This window comes from Neopsephotus bourkii, unplaced genomic scaffold (genome assembly GCF_033783945.1).
Source record: "Neopsephotus bourkii isolate Nb327-2 ecotype Australia unplaced genomic scaffold, CSIRO-AGI_Nbou_v1 NB_1615, whole genome shotgun sequence".
In the NCBI taxonomy this organism is placed as follows: Eukaryota; Metazoa; Chordata; class Aves; order Psittaciformes; family Psittacidae; genus Neopsephotus; species Neopsephotus bourkii.
The window spans coordinates 892,757-909,590 of record NW_026902090.1 but is presented as its reverse complement, the minus strand read 5'-3'; the positions used below and the strand labels follow the sequence as shown (position 1 = coordinate 909,590).

Below are 16,834 nucleotides of genomic sequence, written 5' to 3'. Positions count from 1 at the left end.
TAGAGGGTCTCCACTAAGTCACCTCGCACTGGCCATGCACCTTAGGCTTGTGGCTTTTCCAGCTCTTGAGAGAAATTACACGTTCTTTATGCTGACCCAAAACTAAGGGAGCCTCAGGCCAAGCCCCAGGTGAAGGGGTGAGCACAGGCACCAAAGAGAAGGCTGCAGATGGTGCCGGCAGCCCTGAGCTCCCTCCCCTGTGTGCTGAGCCCAGCAGCTCCTGCAGGGCTGACCTGTGCCTCCCAAAAAGCAGGCTCTTCGGGGACAGGGGTGATCAGCTCCCAAGAGCTGCTTAAACCCATGTTCCCCATTCCCATCCTTTGCATTCATCAGTATTCAGCTCCTGCTGTGCCTTTGCCTGTGGGGCTGAGGAACCTGTTAGTAGCCAGCACCTTCCCCTGGGAAGGCACTTCAGCTCTGCAATCAGCTCTCCTCTCCTTTCCTCTCTTCTTTCTGATAAGCCACGTAAATAAATAGTTCCTCTGCCACAGTTTACAGAGTCCATAAGCAACCCTGCCTGAAGCCATGGGGCACTTGAAATGAACTCTTCTATTACACCTCAGCATAAACCAAGCTCTTCTCAGAAACTGCCTTAAGTAGGGAAGAAGTAGGCAATCCTGATTCCATTGGCAGGTAGGCAGGAGAACGGCCATGGGCATGCTTTATTTAGTAGTAACAGGCAGAACAGACTGGAGTGGTGGGAGATACTGGGCAGGTCCCAGGATGCACAGATCATCAGGTCCCAGGGAGCTGTGCCTTTGAGCTCTGGGGATGGAGAGGCACAGGCTGCAGCTCAGCACCCTCGGGGCACAGGGAGAGGAATCAGTGAGGTAGGATCCAGCCATGCTCAGAGCCCAGTGGCAGGGAGAGCTCTGCCTTAAGGCTGTCCTTTAGAAGAGGTGATGCTGCCTGCAGCACCCAGACTTGGGGTGCTGGATGGGCTGCGGAAGGAGCAGATTGAGCACAAAGTGAGAAGCTGCAACCCATCTTTGAGACAAAGTGATGTGAAAGCAGAGGGTCATGAATGCAACTCGCCTGCAGAAGCAGGTGAACTGTGTCACTGTGTGAGATGGGTCTTCTAAGGACAAAGGGCATTGGGGCTGCATGGCTTTTCCTTTATCAAGCAGGAGAAATACTTATCTCTGCTTCTGAAATTTACAGCTTGACAAGCAGTGTGTATCTCAGCTTGATTCCTTGGAGTACAGTGGGGCAAATAAGGTGAAAATCAGCACCATGGGCTCAGCCATGCTTCAGAGGAGGAAACTACGTGCAAGCAAGGCAGAAATGCTGCCTGGAGCCTTTAGGACTAGGGAGCCCAGGTCTTCTCTGCCATACAAGCATGATGTAGGTCCTGCACACCTTGCAAGGCAGGCATGACCTGCACCCAGCTGTGTTCAGCATCGCTCCTGCAAGGCAAGGAAGGACCGTGTCCGGCTGCTTTGTTCCCTTCTCCCAGCCTAGGGATTCCTCCCACAGACCCACGATGTCCTCCCTCACCAGGCGTCTCCCAGCCTGGAGCTCACCTTTTCATCCTCACCACCCACCCGGGCTTTGCCTGTGCCATGGCTCTTCCTTCGCAGCCATTTGTGTCCTGGCGAGGAGGGGGCTGGCTCTTTGGCCACCATAACCTGCTCCTGAGCTGCCTGAGGAGCGTGGCGATGGGGAGGGCTGGGGCAGGGACACACCTCTGCCGCCACGGCTATAAACTGAGGCCCCCTGGGGGAAGATGGCTGCCGCTCTTAGGAGCGGGGCTTGGGAGCAGGTAAGGGGAAGGCACCCGCCCTCTTCGCAAAGGTGGAGGAAAAGCTCTGCCTCTCCGCAAAGCCCCCCTGCTCCAAGCCCTCCTCCCGCAGGGGGGTGAGAGGTTTATTATCCCCTTTGTTATGCAGCAGGGCAAGGGGAGGAGCTGGGCTGTGTAAGAGATCCTGCCTGACATAACCCTGCCCATGGCCCTGCTCTGGAGAGGGGCCAGGTTGTACCTGAGCGTTTGTGTTTAAACTAATCCCAGGCATCGCAAACTGAAAGTCACCGCAGCGCCAGGTAGAACCAGTTGAGACGGTTGCTGAGGGCGGGTTTTTCGCCTGGGTGTAGTAAAGCAGTCTCAAGGTACGTTGTTTATGGCTAACCCTGGGAGTACATTTGGGAGCTGAGCTCGCTCGGCCTTTCCGGGTGGTTTGGCAGAGCCCTGCCGCCTGCCACTGGGCATGGCTGGCTCTGGTCCCTGCCTTTCCCTCATTCTCTCTGCCAAGGGCTTGCCCAAGCCGGGGCTCTTCCTCCTTGTCCACCTGCCTGGCAGCACGGAGGGGGAAATCCCACTCCAGATAAAGCTGCTTTTCCCCACCCGGCCCCAACCCCTGTGATAAGCGTTGCCCCACTCGACGCAGCCAAGAGAGCAAGGTCAGAGGCTGATGCTGGGGAGGGCAGAGTAAGGCTGTAGTGGGGGTAACCGACTTTCACTCCTCCAGTACAAGGCCAGGAGGTGCAAAGTGCGACTGTTACTGGAAAGCAACCTGGCGTGGCTGGCACAGCTTCTTCTGTCTGCAGCGCGGGTGCCAAGGCGCGCAGTCCCCTCGGTGTGGCCAGGACTGGGTGGGAAGCGCCCGCGCTGCCGTTGGGAGCAGATAGGGTGTCAGTAACGGCACCTGGCACGGTGCAAACACTGGGTAATTATCCCTTAACCTCTCCACCAATAAGTCCTAATTAATTGCCTCTGCCAAGCAGGTTAAATGGTAATCGCCTCGGTTTGAGAGCTAGCTAATGGCAGCTATCCTGTGCTGTAGGAGCACACCTTTCCGAGCGACCACTGTGTGTTGACAGCCCGTCAGCTGCAGAGCCACTTTATTAAATGGCACTAAATCAAAGGTCAGTGCCAATGGCAAGGCACGGCACCACACAGGGGTACACTGCTGCCTGCGTGGCCTGCCAGCTGGGAGCTCACCCCAGGTTCAGCACCGGTTTGCAGAGGAGGTTCCGACCTGCCCAGTTTGCCCCAGGCCCGTGTTCTACCACTGAGGCGTAAGCAAATGTTGAAGTCTCAGAGTGGTTCAGGATCTCTGTCATCTGGCTGGGATGCTGCTCTGCTCCCACCCAGACTGGATGCACAGATTGAGCATGCAGAAGTGTGCAGCCGTCCTGCTGGGCCCTCTACACCGCACATGGTGCAGATACCGAGTCTGACTCTTGCAGGGAAATTTAGGTTAGCTTTGAACGTGTCACACTGTGCTACACACCGGGATGTGATAGCTAGAAGTGTAATTATGGGTGCTCTGGCAGTGGGAGACCAACAGGAGCATGGTCAGTGTCCTGCCAGTAGTATGCATACGTGTGTGTCTTGAGGACTGATGAGGTGTCTGCCAGCCCCATGACAACAGGATGCTTGATCTCACCTGGAGGTCAGGCAAGTTGTATGCCTGAGTGAGAGGAGAAGAGTTATTCCAGTTCTGTAGTATAAAGTTTTGTTCCCTGGGACGTGGTACTGACTGCTTCTCTCTTTATCTCTCTAGTGAGGATGCAGCAGAGACGATAGCAATAGACTCTAACAATCAGCCGAAGTCTCCACTGGAAAAGTTTATGGTCAGACTGTGTACACATCACCAGAAGCAATTCATCCGTGTGCTAAACGACATATACACTGAAGTGCAGCCAGACCCTGAAGGCCAGCACTTGTCTGAATCCGAGAGCATGGAGGCCTCTACTTGTGTTTCTGCTTGTAGCCAGCGAAGCACTGAAAATCAGGACAAGGGTGCTACTTGTACTGAATCAAAGGCCCCTTCTTCCTCGGACCCAGGACAGTCGGGGTCTGATGGCCCCCTGCATATTATGGGACAAGCCCCGAAGCAGCTGCCAGAGGTGAAGTGTCTGGACAGAGCAGAGAGCTCCAGTCCTGCTTTGAGAAGGGACTTCTCTGAGCTCCCCGTCACCAGGCTTCGTTCTGCTAGTCCAAAGGATAGCTCCACCCAAGGATACCTCAGCACGTTGAACTCTTCCTCTCTGAATTTCCATCACGCCACAAGGAGCCCGGATGGGCAGCAAGCTGCTGGACACGAGCAAGAAGTCAGGAAGTGTGAGGACAATAAAGAGCAGCTAGCAGGTAAGACTCTGATGGAAAGTTATATCTCGGTCAAGGTGGCAAATGTGAACGGCAGTGAGGACAGCTTAGACAGCTGTCTGGGGTCCCAGAAGAGCTCCTTCAGAGCTCTGCCAGAAGAGTCCTGGGATCCCAGCTTTGCGGTGACCCCCCCTCGCAGAGCTGACAAAGAGAACACTTTGCAATGCAGCTCAAACACATCTTTGCACCAGGACTTAGATGCAAAAGAACAAGATGCAAGACCAAAGCAAGAAAACCACCTGCACGCTGTGCCCAAGGGCAAGGCAGGCTGCCACCTGCACCCGGCCGACAAAGGCCCGCTTGACAGGTCCAAAGAGGGCTGGCTGCCCGCCGGTGCTGTGCCAGCCACCCACCGGACCCCCAGCGGGCACCCCCGCACTAAGGCAGCCTCCCTCAGATCCACTCGGAAGAGCAAGAAGGCGTCGGGGCTGAGGATCAATGACTATGACAACCAGTGCGACGTGGTGTACATCAGCCAGCCCATCACCGAGTGCCATTTCGAGAGCCAGCGGTCGGTGTCATCCCGCAAGACGGCGAGGAAGAGCACGCGGGGGTATTACTTCAACGGGGAATGCTGTGAGCTCCCGACCGTGCGCACGCTGGTGAAGAGCTCCCTGGTGGAGGAGAGGGGGAGCGGTCCAGCACTGCGAACAGAGACCCTTGTAAGCACGAAGCCACCCCTGGTGCTCTCGCTGGGGGGGTCTGCAGGGACAGGACGGGAGGGTGAGAAGAGGGTTTCCCTGAGGCTGCTGGCTAAAGGGGCACCAGCCAGCCGAGAAGGGAAAGAGAGACCTGAGCTGGGCTCCGTGCAGCCCTGGGATACCCGGGCGCTGCGGTCCAGGGAAGCCACCATGGCCATGCCCTTCTTCTCCCTCTCTGCTCCACCCAGTCCTCAGAAAGAGGACAGCTTGGATGGCTCACCCCCCCCCAGCTCCCCTCCTGCTGAAGGAGGGGAGATAGGAGTTGGAGGCACCATGCCCCAGGAGGCTGGCAGCAGCCTGGGCTCCCCCAGGGACAGCAGTGGTGGTGAGCAGCCAGCTGATTTTGCTGCCCTCCCCATCTCAGAAGCACCCAGTGGGGAGCAAAGATGTCCAAGCTCCAACATACAAACTGACCCAGACCTCCCCACCACCCCGGAGCCAAAGTCCCCCTTGCAGCCCTCTGCCACTGCAGACACAGCGCCTCTGGCCTGTGATGGTGCCAGGGATCCTGCCCAGCTTCCAGGTGTAGGGGATGCGGAGCCCAGTGGGCTGGGGCTGGCAGAGCCCTGCCCATGCTCTCCAGGCTGTCAGGCTCCTGATGAGCTCCTTGCAACCACAGCGAGGGAGAGCTCCCCAGAGCCCCCTGCCGCCTTGCAGTGTGTGGATGTAAATGAAAGCATCAGTGCTGAACCAGAAGCTGAATTATCAGGCACGGTGGGTGACAGCTCCCTTGAGCAAGAGGAGGCTATGCTGGGCAGCCCACCCCTCCTCGAAATACCAGAAGGGGAGGCAGTGCAGAATAACAGCCCAGCAGGTGAAAAAGAACCTGCTGAAGGGGAAACACTGCCTGAATCTGACATCTCTGACACTGCAGGGAATGACTCTGTCTCTTCCAAAGACAGTCTAGACAAGAAACGAAAGAAAGGCAGGAGGGCACTTGTGGCATCAGACCGGCGTCTCCGTAGCCAGCAATCCCAGTCACCCACTGAGGGCAGTGCTGAGGATGCTGGTTCTTCCAGCTCTGTGCAGCTTCCTTGCCTTCAGATCAAATTCTCCAAGAGCCCTGGCACTAAGCGGTTCAAGAGAGAAGTGCACGTGGATGGGGCAGCATCCATGCACTTCCCAAATGACTGCTTCCCCAATGTGCTGCTCAAACCCAGCGATGGGCTGGGCACCGGCCAGGCTCCGGAGAGCATCGCTGAGCAGCAGCCAGGCGAGGAGAATGGTGTCACTACCAGACAAACCTATAAAAGCATCTTGGCAAAAGACACTGTAGCAGAGGGAGAAGATTCCTCCGCAGGTGACCCCCCTGCTAACAGCAGCCAGAGTGAATCGGGAGAGATGCTGGAAATCAGGGTCCAGGCTGATTCTGAGAAGAGAAACATTCTCCTTCCTCTGGAGAGCACTGTGCCTGCAAACGATACTGAGAAAGTGGATGTGAAACCAGGCAATGCCAGCGCAAAGGATGAGGAGAGCCCCAACAGTACTGTGGACATGGGCAAGCTGGAGAACTACGCGCCAGTGGCCAACTCGCCTCCGTGTCCCAGCAGCAGAGGTGGAAGCAAGCAAGTTCCAGCAAAGGCTGCTAAGCATAAAAAGGTTGCCTTGCAGTTTTATAACTTAAGACATGCACCCGCACCCATAGACACCGCAAAAAAGAGCACACCAGGGAAGGAGCCTATGCAAGCGATCCCCAAACCAAGGGACGAACGCAGTTCAGGGAATGATGACTCCCCAGTGCTGGAGGACATAGACACGGCTGACAGCAAACCAAAGTTCATGGAGTGGTGTGCTGAAGAGGAGAACCAGGAGCTCATTGCCGAGTTCAACACCCAGTACATGAAAGTTCAGAAAGGATGGATTCAGCTGGAGAAGGAGGTGCAGCCAACCCCCAAGGTAAAGAGCAAAGCTGACAAACTGAAAGAGATTTGGAAAAGCAAGAAAAGGACACGGAAAAGTAGAGGCTCACTGGAAGTGCAGAAGCTTTCTCCTGTCCAGATGCTGTTTATGAAGGCCTTTAAGCTGTCTGACATCTGCCAGTGGTTTCTGGAGACAACTGAAACCAGGTCTCTAGTGATTGTGAAGAAACTCAACACCCGTCTCCCAGGGGAGATCCCCCCCATCAAAGTCCCCATGCAGAAATATTCCTCCTCCAGTCTCTACCCCAGCTCACTGCAAGCTGAACGCTTGAAGAAACACCTCAAGAAGTTCGCCGCCACTACCCCGGCTCGGAATAACCTGAAGAACCAAAAGCTTTGGGCCAAAATTCGGGAGAACGCTGATAAAGCAGAGACTGAGGAAGCCACCGCTCCCAGCCACACATCTCCCACCAATGCCAGCACCGAAGACCTGGGTGAAGACAAAACCATCCAGCCTGCCCCCAGCTTGCCCACACAGGCCAGCTCCAGGATCCTGCGCAAGTACTCCAACCTACGGGGCAAGCTGCGAGCCCAACACCGCATTGTGAAGGTGGAGAAGAAGAGTGATGGCCCGGGGGACCACTCATCCCTGGAGAGCAAGCAGAGCAGGAAGAGCTTGTGCATCAACCCGCTGATGTCTCCAAAGCTGGCCTTGCAGATCAAGGCAGACGCCTTTCCTGCTAAATCTCCTTCAGTGGATGGGACGGGGAAGGGACGGAAGGGGAAGAGCAGGTCCCAGGAGGACCCCTCGCCCAAGGCTGACCTCCAGCTCAGCAGGAAGAAGAGGACGCTGAAGGAGAGCGGGAGTACACAGGAGCGGTCGGGCTCCTCCACCAAGGACAAGTTGCCTGCCAAGAAGGCCAGTAAAATAAAGCATTCGGAGGTCAGCACAAAACCCCCTGCCACCCGAAAGCAGGCTGCCATGGAGAGGAGCAATAAGCTGGCTAGAAAGATGTCTTTGAAAGAGAAGAGAGCCCCAAAAAGGCAGCTGGAGAAGGTGCGGCTCCCCATGCGCAAGGGCAAGGAGAACACGAGCAGACGGGCCGTGCTGCTCACTGGCCACGAGGAGATGGCCAAGTCCCCGAAGCAGAAGCCCCTGGGGGAGTCCTCTACGCGGTCACAGAAGGTGGCCAACAAGAAGGCCGGCAGTGGGAAGACCCTGACGAGGTCCATGAAGAAGATGCAGGAGAGCAGTGGGTCACAGGGCAAGAGGAAGCTGAGGGCAAAAGTGGACTGTTCGCACAGCAAACGCTCGCGACTGGACCCGAAATAGCAAAGAACCGGTAGCCATGTACAAACCCAATGTACAGTAGTAACCCTTTACCATGCATTAACTAAAGCTGCTTTTATAAGCTGTAGCAAGCCTTTAAAAATCCGCAGCTAAAGGATAATGCCCGTGATTTTAGGCATCGGCAGATGTGTCTCGGACAGAGAAGAGGTCGGCCTGTCTGGCTCTGCTGTTCAGAAGGAAGTTTCTACAGTTTGGACGTTCCTTGGGTTTTTTTAAACCCAGAACCAGGCAGTTTTAGTTAAAAGTACAGTGCCTTATTTATCACTTTAAAAATAAAAATAAGAAGCTCGTCTGTGTGATTTGGAGGCTTGCGTTTTATACTTGAGGCACAAGCACTTGTACTGTAGCAGAAAGAAAACCACCACCGTGCACATGAAGTAGCTTTCGCAGTCTTTGGGTGCACGCAAACATTTCCCTTTCCTTCAGAGTCCTCCTCCTGTCTGTCTTCTTAGTGGCATTTAAAGCAAAACCAAAACCATTTCCCATCACTGAGGGAGAGAAAGGCAAATCTGTCCTTTGTTGGTTTGTTAGTAGCAGCTGCTGGTGTCCCGTTGTGTGTACTGCTGATGGCTGCCTCGCTCCCCCATGGCACAGCCCATGGGGTTGGGGTCCTGCTCCGGCATCAGGGGAGATGCTGCAGGGGCTCTGGGTACCAGGCTGCTGCATCCATTGCTGCCAGGTGGGCACAGTGGGCTGTATGTGTCTGTATTTCTTCCTGGCGTCAGGGATGAATCGGTCATGCCATGCCGTGCGTTTGGACAGACCTTCTCCTGTTTTGCTGCCCTTGTGGTGATTTCTGTGGTCTCTGATGGCGAAGCAGTTTCCACAGTGCTTCACTAAAGGTTGAATCTCTCCCTTTTGATGTGCCCAAGCTCCTTCTGATGTTGGTGCTCTGCAGAAGAGGAGCCCTGGCCCTCACCCTGTGCTTTTGTGCACATCTTTCCTAGTGTCTTCCTAAAGCCAGAATCTGCAGTTGGAATAGGGCTGGGATAAGGGACTGACTTACATCTGTTTTATACTGTAATTTGCATTTCATCGCTTTACTGGCAAGGTGCAGGAGGTTTGTCCTTGCTCGTGTCTGGTGCTGTGGAGCCTTGAAAGCAGCCAAGCTTCTGCCCTGCACGACACCTCTGAGACAGACCCGTTACAAGTACACAGAGCATGTGGCTGTGCTGGGGAGAGACGATCAGTGGCTGAGGAGTGACTGCTGGGGTCTGTGCTCAGGGCAAGGACCCCGCTCAGCCATTGCATCTCTGGCTTCACCAAGCCTGTTTGCACGGATCCTGATGCAGGGAGCAGCAGTGCTGGAGAGGGCACCGTGGGCTCTGGGGTGACCTGATCTTTAACAGCCACTTGCTGGTCCTTGCTCAGCAAGGCTGTGGTGCAGGGCACACATTCAGGAGATGCTGCCCTGGGGGCAGAGGTTAGAGAGGGCTCAGCTGCAACAGGAATTGCTTTTCACAGTTGGCATTGAACTCCAGATCCCGAAGCCCACGGACTGAAGCTGGAGAGCAGAGAATCGTCTTTTAAAGCTTTCATTGTACCCCTTTTAGTTTAGAGGATGAAACCAGGCGTTTGAGATTCGCACGCCCTTCGCAGAGCACCTCTTGCTGTCTTGCAGGTATTCCCTTCCCCCAGCGCTGACGCAAACAAGGCTGCAGCACATTTTCCTCTTACTATGAAATGGCTGATGTAAAAAGAAAAACCCATAAAATCCTTTACCTTTCCTTTGAATCATCCTAGAATAAGTTAACTCTCTGAACAGCTAGGCAGTGATTAAATCTAGCCTGTCAGTCCCTGTACAGATTACTATGAAGTTATCTATTACTTTAATTTTTACTGCATGCATTAAATATGTCAAACATTCTATCAGAAAAGATTTAGAAGCGTTTCAGGAGAGGTGAGAGGCAGGAGGGCACTGATAGCAGTTACATGACTGATCTGTACCTTTCTTACAGGTTGTCTTTCCCTCTTGCTTCTCCATCCGTACTTGTGGTCCTCCTCTAACCTCTGGCTGGGGCAGCCTCTCTGCAGGCATGTGGGCCTGGAATTTGTCCTCCTTACCTTGGGCTAGTCATGTGTGCAAGCACGCCTCTTACCTCTCTTCTCATGCCATTCTCCTGCAGCAAATCCCCCTTTCCCCATCTTTCACCATCCTTGACAAAGCAGGTAAAGTTTTACAGATGGGATGCTGCTGCTCCAGCCTCCTGGCTGTCTTCCTATGTGCCAGGGCTTCCCCTGCACCCTTTGGCTTGAACATGGCAAGGCTGGGGGATGGCAGGCGTCACACTGGTGTTGGGAGCACAGCAGCATCTGTCCCAGCTCGCTGTGTGTGCTGCTTGGCTTAGGTGGTGGTGGGAGCAGCATGCCAAGCTTCCCGGCAGTGCCCCTGCCAGGCGTCAGCCCTGGAGAGGAATGGCTAGGATCTGTTTTGTGGAGAAATCAGAGATGCTAAAAGGAAAACCATATTCCTTCCTCCCCTTTGAACTTCCAGTCTCCATCTGTGATCTTCTCTTGTATTGCTGTGTTTTGGCTAGGTTGGATGGAGGTTTTCCATGCTGAAGGCAGGGAGTTGCAGGTCTCCAGGAGGGAGTGAGGTTGGTGTGGCCACGCTGGGGACTCTGCAGGCAACATGGCATGAGACTCAAAGTGCCTGCAGCTTTAACTCATGCAGGTAGCTTTTATGGGGAGCAGGCTTGTTTGCCAAGGATGGGTAGGGTGAAGCCATCAGCTAGGGCTGAATTGCTTCAGCAGGCACTTGGTCCTGACCTCTCCAGGTGGGAATACTGGTGCATTTGCACAAGTTCTCTGAATTACAGATCCATGCTATCCTTTGGGTTGCCCCAGGGGAGGATGCCCCAGGGGTGACTCTCATCTCTATAACAGCACATCAGCTTTCTGCTCTGAGGAAACCCCCAGCTGCTTGCTGGGCTCCTTTCCTTTCTGTCACTGCTCCTGGAGATGCCGTCTTGGCCCTTCTGCCTCTCCTGTGTGCATTCTCCACTTGACGTAAGTAGTAGCTGCCAGGTCTTGCAGACTACAAGACCCGATTTTAATGTGCTTTGCACTTGCTTTTGTGAGTGCTTTATTCTGGGGCAGGAAGGAGCAATGCTGCAATTTGCTAGCAAATGGAAGGATCTGCATGTGAGGTGACTGCCTGGCAGTATGCTACTGCCTGGGTAGCTCCAGGTTCTTTATCAGTGCTTAGATGTTTGAACTGTTTCTTCTTTTCTTTTTTTCCCAATCAGTCCTAATGTTGCGTTACTCCCTTCTTGATTTACTTCCCAGTTTCCTCTCTCCATGTTTCAGCTAGAACAGTACACAAGAGACACAAAAATGAGTAGAGGTACTACCATACCTATATAACCTGTTGCTCTTTGTTAATGCCTTAGGACATGCTATACTCGGTTCTGTACTGTACAGCAAGGCAGCGGTGAGGTGTTTAGAGCAGCCTGTTTCCTATAAATGCAGCTTCTATGCAATGAAAGGGATGCACAGGGACCTGCAGATGATCTTAATGAATGGAAGGAAAAAAGCAACATGATTTATCGCCTTATTACGCGCAGACATCAAGTACATTTCTGTTTGCTATGGTGCGGATCTGCCCACTGGCACTACCACAGTGCCATCCTCAGCTCCACAGCCTCATTGCGCTCCTCTCCTCTGGGCCACACCACAGCTCCCTGCTCTGCTTATTCAGCTCTGGATTTCAGCACAAGGGCTGTGTCCCACAAAACAGACCTCTCTTCTATTACTTTGGCTTTCCTTGGTGGCCACTTTCTCAACCTGCTCTTGAAACTAGTCTTTATCCCAGCTCCCTGGTGCATGTGTCGTGAGCAGCATCTTAGCTCTGCACCTCCACCGATGTCCTTACTGTCACTTTGGTACCAGCCCACCTTTCTCATCTGCATGGTTACCTTCTCCTCTCTCACCTTCTCATTGGCAGCTCAGCATTTTCACACTTCACATGGTCAGGAGCCACCCATCATACCTATCCTCTGTGAGGGGCTGGGTTTGTGAGCTCACAGTCAAGGTTTCTCTGTTGGGCTTGAGAGCTGCAGTTTGTGCCCAGGATGGCTCCTCCTGTCTGTCGCTGTTAGGTTCTTGTCTAGCAGTGCTGTCCCTGGAATGGGTTTCTCTGCTGCTGAGGTATGTGCGGTACATCCAAGGTGTGCACGTTTGTATTCATCACTCACCAGGCTGGTTTTGCGCACGTTAGCTGTGTGCTGTGGTGGTTCTGTGTTCAGCTCCCTACACATCACAGAGACGCATTTGCAACAAGCCTCTCCGGAGAGCTGGTGTGCTGGTGCTGGTGCTTGCAGCAAACTTTCTGCCGTGTTGCTGATCATTCTCCATGTGATGGAGGGCAGGATGAACTTGTCCCCACTGCTCTCTGCGTCCCTGTGCCCACCATGCCAGGGGAAGCTGTGTGGCATCGGACTGAGGGGGCTGGTGAGCTGGCCAAGCCTCTTTTTGCTGGTGTGCAGATGAGCAGAGTTCCAGCCAGGCCCATGTCCCAGATGCTCAAACTGGAAATGCCAGTGTTCCCAGAAGCTCTTCCAGCCCCTAGTAACATCCTAGGAAATAGAAATGTAATCTCAGAAGGACACGGAGGCACCGCTGCCCTGTTTTTAAGGCTTTCTAATGGACAGTTTCTTTCTCCAGCTCATATTCTTTCAGCCTAACTGCATTCCCAGTTGAAGGCCACTGGGAAAGCTGCGTTTCCCAGGCTCCCGTAGGCATGGCAGTGCCTTGGGGCAGCAGGGAGGTGCTCCCACCTTCCCACTGCCAGTGGTTGTGTGAGGGGAAGAGGGCTGAGCCCCAGCCAAGGCATCCTCGGGTCCACATTCCTGGGCTGTACACCCAGATGTCCCTGGAGCAAGGCAGAGGCAGGCTCACCCCTGCCAGGGAAGGCCTCTGCAGCTTTCCCTGTAATGATAGGTTTTGTGAGCAAACCACGAAGCTACGATGTCCCCACACCATCCCCACCTCTCCCCCTGTGTGTCGCAGCATCCGTTCGGCCCATCCTTTAGCTTGGTGGTTGTGAAATGAATCCATCTGTTCTAAGATGTTCTCAGGAGTTCTTGTTTGTATTAAGCTCACCCCTAGGCTTAGCAGAAATCACAGTCCCCGTCCTTCCTCCTCCCATCCCCGCGGACAAGCCCTCTCCTTCACGAGCACTTCCACCCTCTCCCTGAAGGGCAGTGGGGGGGCAGCTGGTGGTTTCGATTCAGGGCACGTTGGCAGCTTGGGGGCAGCCGGAGGAGCTGGGATGCAGCCGGCCAGTGTTCGTGGCACGGGTCCCTCGGGCTGCGTTGCTAGCCAATGTTTTCTAAGTCTGTTTGTAAGAGTACCTAATTTTAAAATGAAATGTGAATATATATTATGTGTAGGTGCCATGTAAGATAGTGTTGTGCTAGGCGGCGGGATGCTAACCTACTTTTTAAGCTTTTCTTGGGGCAGGAAAAAGCATTTTTCTCTCACTTCATGCTCACAGATCTAATATTGTAAATAGTTTTTTAAAGATATTTATTTCATGGGCTTTCCACAGGTTCTTGTTCTGACTGGTGTGTTGGTTGGTGGGGCTGTACTGCCCAGCGTGCCGCAACCAAAGGGCTGGCTACTGCGTTTGGGGGGGGTGTGGGGGTGGGAATGGGATGGTTTGGGGTGGGTGGTGGTGGTGGTTTTTAATGTCACGTCAAGGTTGAAGCATTAACTCTTTCTCTTCATCTCATTTTGATGATGTCAAGCCTGGTCGATGGCCACGGTCCCCGGGGAAGCAGTTGGCTCCCGTGGCTGTTCCCCGGGGTGGGGGGCACTGCAAGCAATAAGATTTGTAGTAATAATGTCTGTTTCAATGGCAGGGCTCAGGGCCGGGAGGGAATAACCCCGCTCCTGGTGGGGACTCGGTCCAGCACGGCATGTGTGGGGATTCTTGGCTTTAGGGATCCCCACCGATGCAGGAGGTGGGGGCTACCTCCCCCCAAGGAACCCCCCCCAAACGGCCAGGGTAGGGTAGGTAGGTCCTGTTAGCAAACTCCTGCTAGTGAATTTCCTGCAGGGAGCAGCCGCCTTCGGAGCTCCTGTGATTCCTGTGGGTACGGGTGACCCAAGGGAGTGCACTACTGTCACTGTTACAGTCCCAATGCCGGCTCCAGAAGGTCCTGTGCTTGCCATGCTGCAATTTCAATTCTCCTTCTGTGCGGTTCGGGGTCATTTGCCTGGTTTTCCTAAGTGGGTTTGGAGTTTTCTTCTTCTTTGGTTTTCTAACCCCCTTTTTTGCCTGGAGCTGTTTGCTGTGTGGGGAAGCATCAGCGGGGTCATTGCTGCTTTTATGGTGACGGGTCTCTGACTTTGGTGGGTGGCATGGGGAGTGCTGCTGGGTGCTGGCCCTGCAGGACCCCTCACCACCCCCATGCTTCCTTTGCCCTTGGAGCAGGTGTGTAAAAACAGAACAGAAAGCAAAGGAGAAAAGGCAACAAGACCCCAGTGGTTCTTTGACTCAAGACACTCACTGTTTAACTGTTATCTCCACCCTGATGGCAAACGTGTTTCGTTCATCTGCGTCTGCTTCCCCGGGAGAGTTTTGTGTCCCTGTTTGTTTCTGTATGAATTTTAGACACTGAGCTGAAAAGTCCTCCTGTCCGGTACTGTATGTTTGAGCCTAAGCAATGTGAACTGTACAGACCAGCGGTGGGAAGCGGGAGCTGGTGGCTGTGCCTTGGGACGGCATTCCCGGGTGCTTTGAGGAGCAGGAAGTAGTGCATGGCGAGTTGGGAAAATGAACTGTCTGCTGTGAATTCTCGGTTGGAAATGCGGAGAGGGGTTTCCATTAGATAATGTTTACATACCTCACCTGACAAACCTTTGAAAGTGTATATATAAAAAGAAAATAAAGTTATATTAAGTTGCTTTAAATCAATATGTATAGCTATAAGAGCTGGGTCATTTGAACTTTGAATATGTATCGACTCTCTAAATGTTGACATTTTGTGAACTCTGTGCTCCTGTCTTTTATTTCATCCTAGCCTATGGAAGAAGTTGTGTTCTTGTTCCAGGTAAAAGGTCCCTGACTCAGATCTGAACTCCTCAAGGATTCCCACCACCTTGTTTTCTTTTCTTCCTCCACTGTCGATATTCACCCTATGAGCTTTCTAAAGGTCCGTATTTTATTGCAGCTTATTAAACGTTTCTTTGATATCAACATGTGTTTGGTGTGATAACTGGGGAAGGGCCAAGGGGAGTGAGTGCACAAAGCAGGGGACCCCTCTCTCTGGAGGGGGGATATAGATGCCAGGTGGGATTTGAGTGCTCCCTTGCTGGTGGTGCTATTTTCCACCATGGATCTGTGGGATAAACAGTGCAACCGCTCGGTGCTCCTGGGGACCTGCCCAGGATCCCCCTCCCTCACCCTGAAGAGTTATAGGTGCCCAGTGTCCCCCACAGCCACTCCATCATGGCAGCAGGCACCCAGCCCGGTGGTTTCTGATGCTGCCCCGCTCATGACGCAGGGAGTAATGGCTCCTTTTGCAAGACACTGAATGGATAACCCCAGCTCTCTTCAGCGATGAGCCCGCAGCCCAGGATGCACATCCCTGCACCGTGTAGTGACATGGTTTAATGGTGGTCTTGGCAGTCCTGGGGTGATGGTTGGACTTGATGATCTTGAAGGTCTTTTCCATCCTAGGTGATTCCATAATTCTATGTAGGCAATTCTCTGGCCCAAAGAGGTGGCCAGGACTGCTCCATCATCCATGGCAGGACCAGCTCTCCCCATCCTGTGCCACCTCATCATATTCCCAGCAGCTCCCCAGGACCAGCTACTCCCTTCTCCCCTCCAGGAAAGAAGAGGCCAAGCCTCTGAATGAATAAATGTCATGTTCACATGGAAGACAACATAGACAATACCAAACATCTCCTAAAACAATACAGCCTCTGCCAGCGGAAGGATGCTTATGCCTCCCTTGCCAGCCTAGTACAAACCAGCATCTTCAACAGTGACACACACAAACCCCACAGGCCAAACAAAGCCACCGTCATTTTCCTGCCCAGTAGCATCTGTAAACAAAAAGAAAACATCATTTGTTGACCCCGAACATATAAAAATACTATAACAAAATGAAATACAAATATATATTAGAATCTGTAAGTATTCTGTATAAAGAGATACTTTAGCGGTTAGCATACAGCAAGAACAGAAACACAACACAACCAAGCCCCAGCTGGGCCATGGGCAGAATGAGACACGTCCTGGCTCCTCTCTGCAGCAGAGGGGGCTCCTGTGGAGAGGGCGTCCATGGCAGAAACATATCCCCATGGTGGTGGGAACGTCCTGGATGCTGTTGGTGAGCAGGGATGGTGATGGCACCCACAGAGCTGGATGCACGCAGTGGAGATGCCCAGAGCCCGTTCACAGCCGGCGACGCAGACCTGAAGCCAATGTGCTGGAGAGACCTGGTGCTGCAGCCCTGGGATGAGTTTGTCCACCCTGGTGACATGGTGACGTGCTGTCCAGCTGCGTGCTGCAGTGTCCCAGGTCTGGTACCCACCATCCTTGGCCCCACAGGCAGAGAAGCGATGCTGCTGTGGAAGTTGGGTAGTTGGGTGCGTGCAGTACCCCACCATGGGGTCCCTTGTGCTGCACTGGCAGTGGTGCTGGGCCTGGTCCTACAGCGCGTCCACCAGCACTGCTGACTTTGGAGAGGAGCTGCCTGAGCCCCAGCACCCGCGTCCAGGAGCAGTGTCAGCTCCAGACTTGAGCATCTTCAGCCTCTTCAGGCAGCCCTGGCACCCACAAGGCTGAGGTCCTGGTGAT

The 16,834-nt window shown here is 53.7% G+C and overlaps 2 protein-coding genes across 26 annotated transcripts in view; one reads left to right on the top strand and one right to left on the bottom strand.

Annotated features, from left to right (window-relative positions):
* Window positions 1-8,315, top strand: part of LCOR (ligand dependent nuclear receptor corepressor) — a 79,380-nt gene extending 71,065 nt beyond the window's left edge. For all 25 annotated transcript variants that reach the window (XM_061372492.1, XM_061372473.1, XM_061372470.1 and 22 more), the window contains one exon: window positions 3,504-8,315. In XM_061372492.1, the coding sequence (XP_061228476.1) occupies window positions 3,504-8,001 (4,498 nt within the window). In that variant the 3' untranslated portion in view covers window positions 8,002-8,315. The remainder of the gene's footprint in view (window positions 1-3,503) is intronic.
* Window positions 8,316-15,878: 7,563 nt separating this feature from the next.
* The window catches only part of SLIT1 (slit guidance ligand 1), a 60,786-nt gene continuing 59,830 nt past the window's right edge, over window positions 15,879-16,834 (bottom strand). The window contains exon 38 of the mRNA XM_061372466.1: window positions 15,879-16,077. The gene's annotated coding sequence lies outside the window, so the exon portion shown is untranslated. The remainder of the gene's footprint in view (window positions 16,078-16,834) is intronic.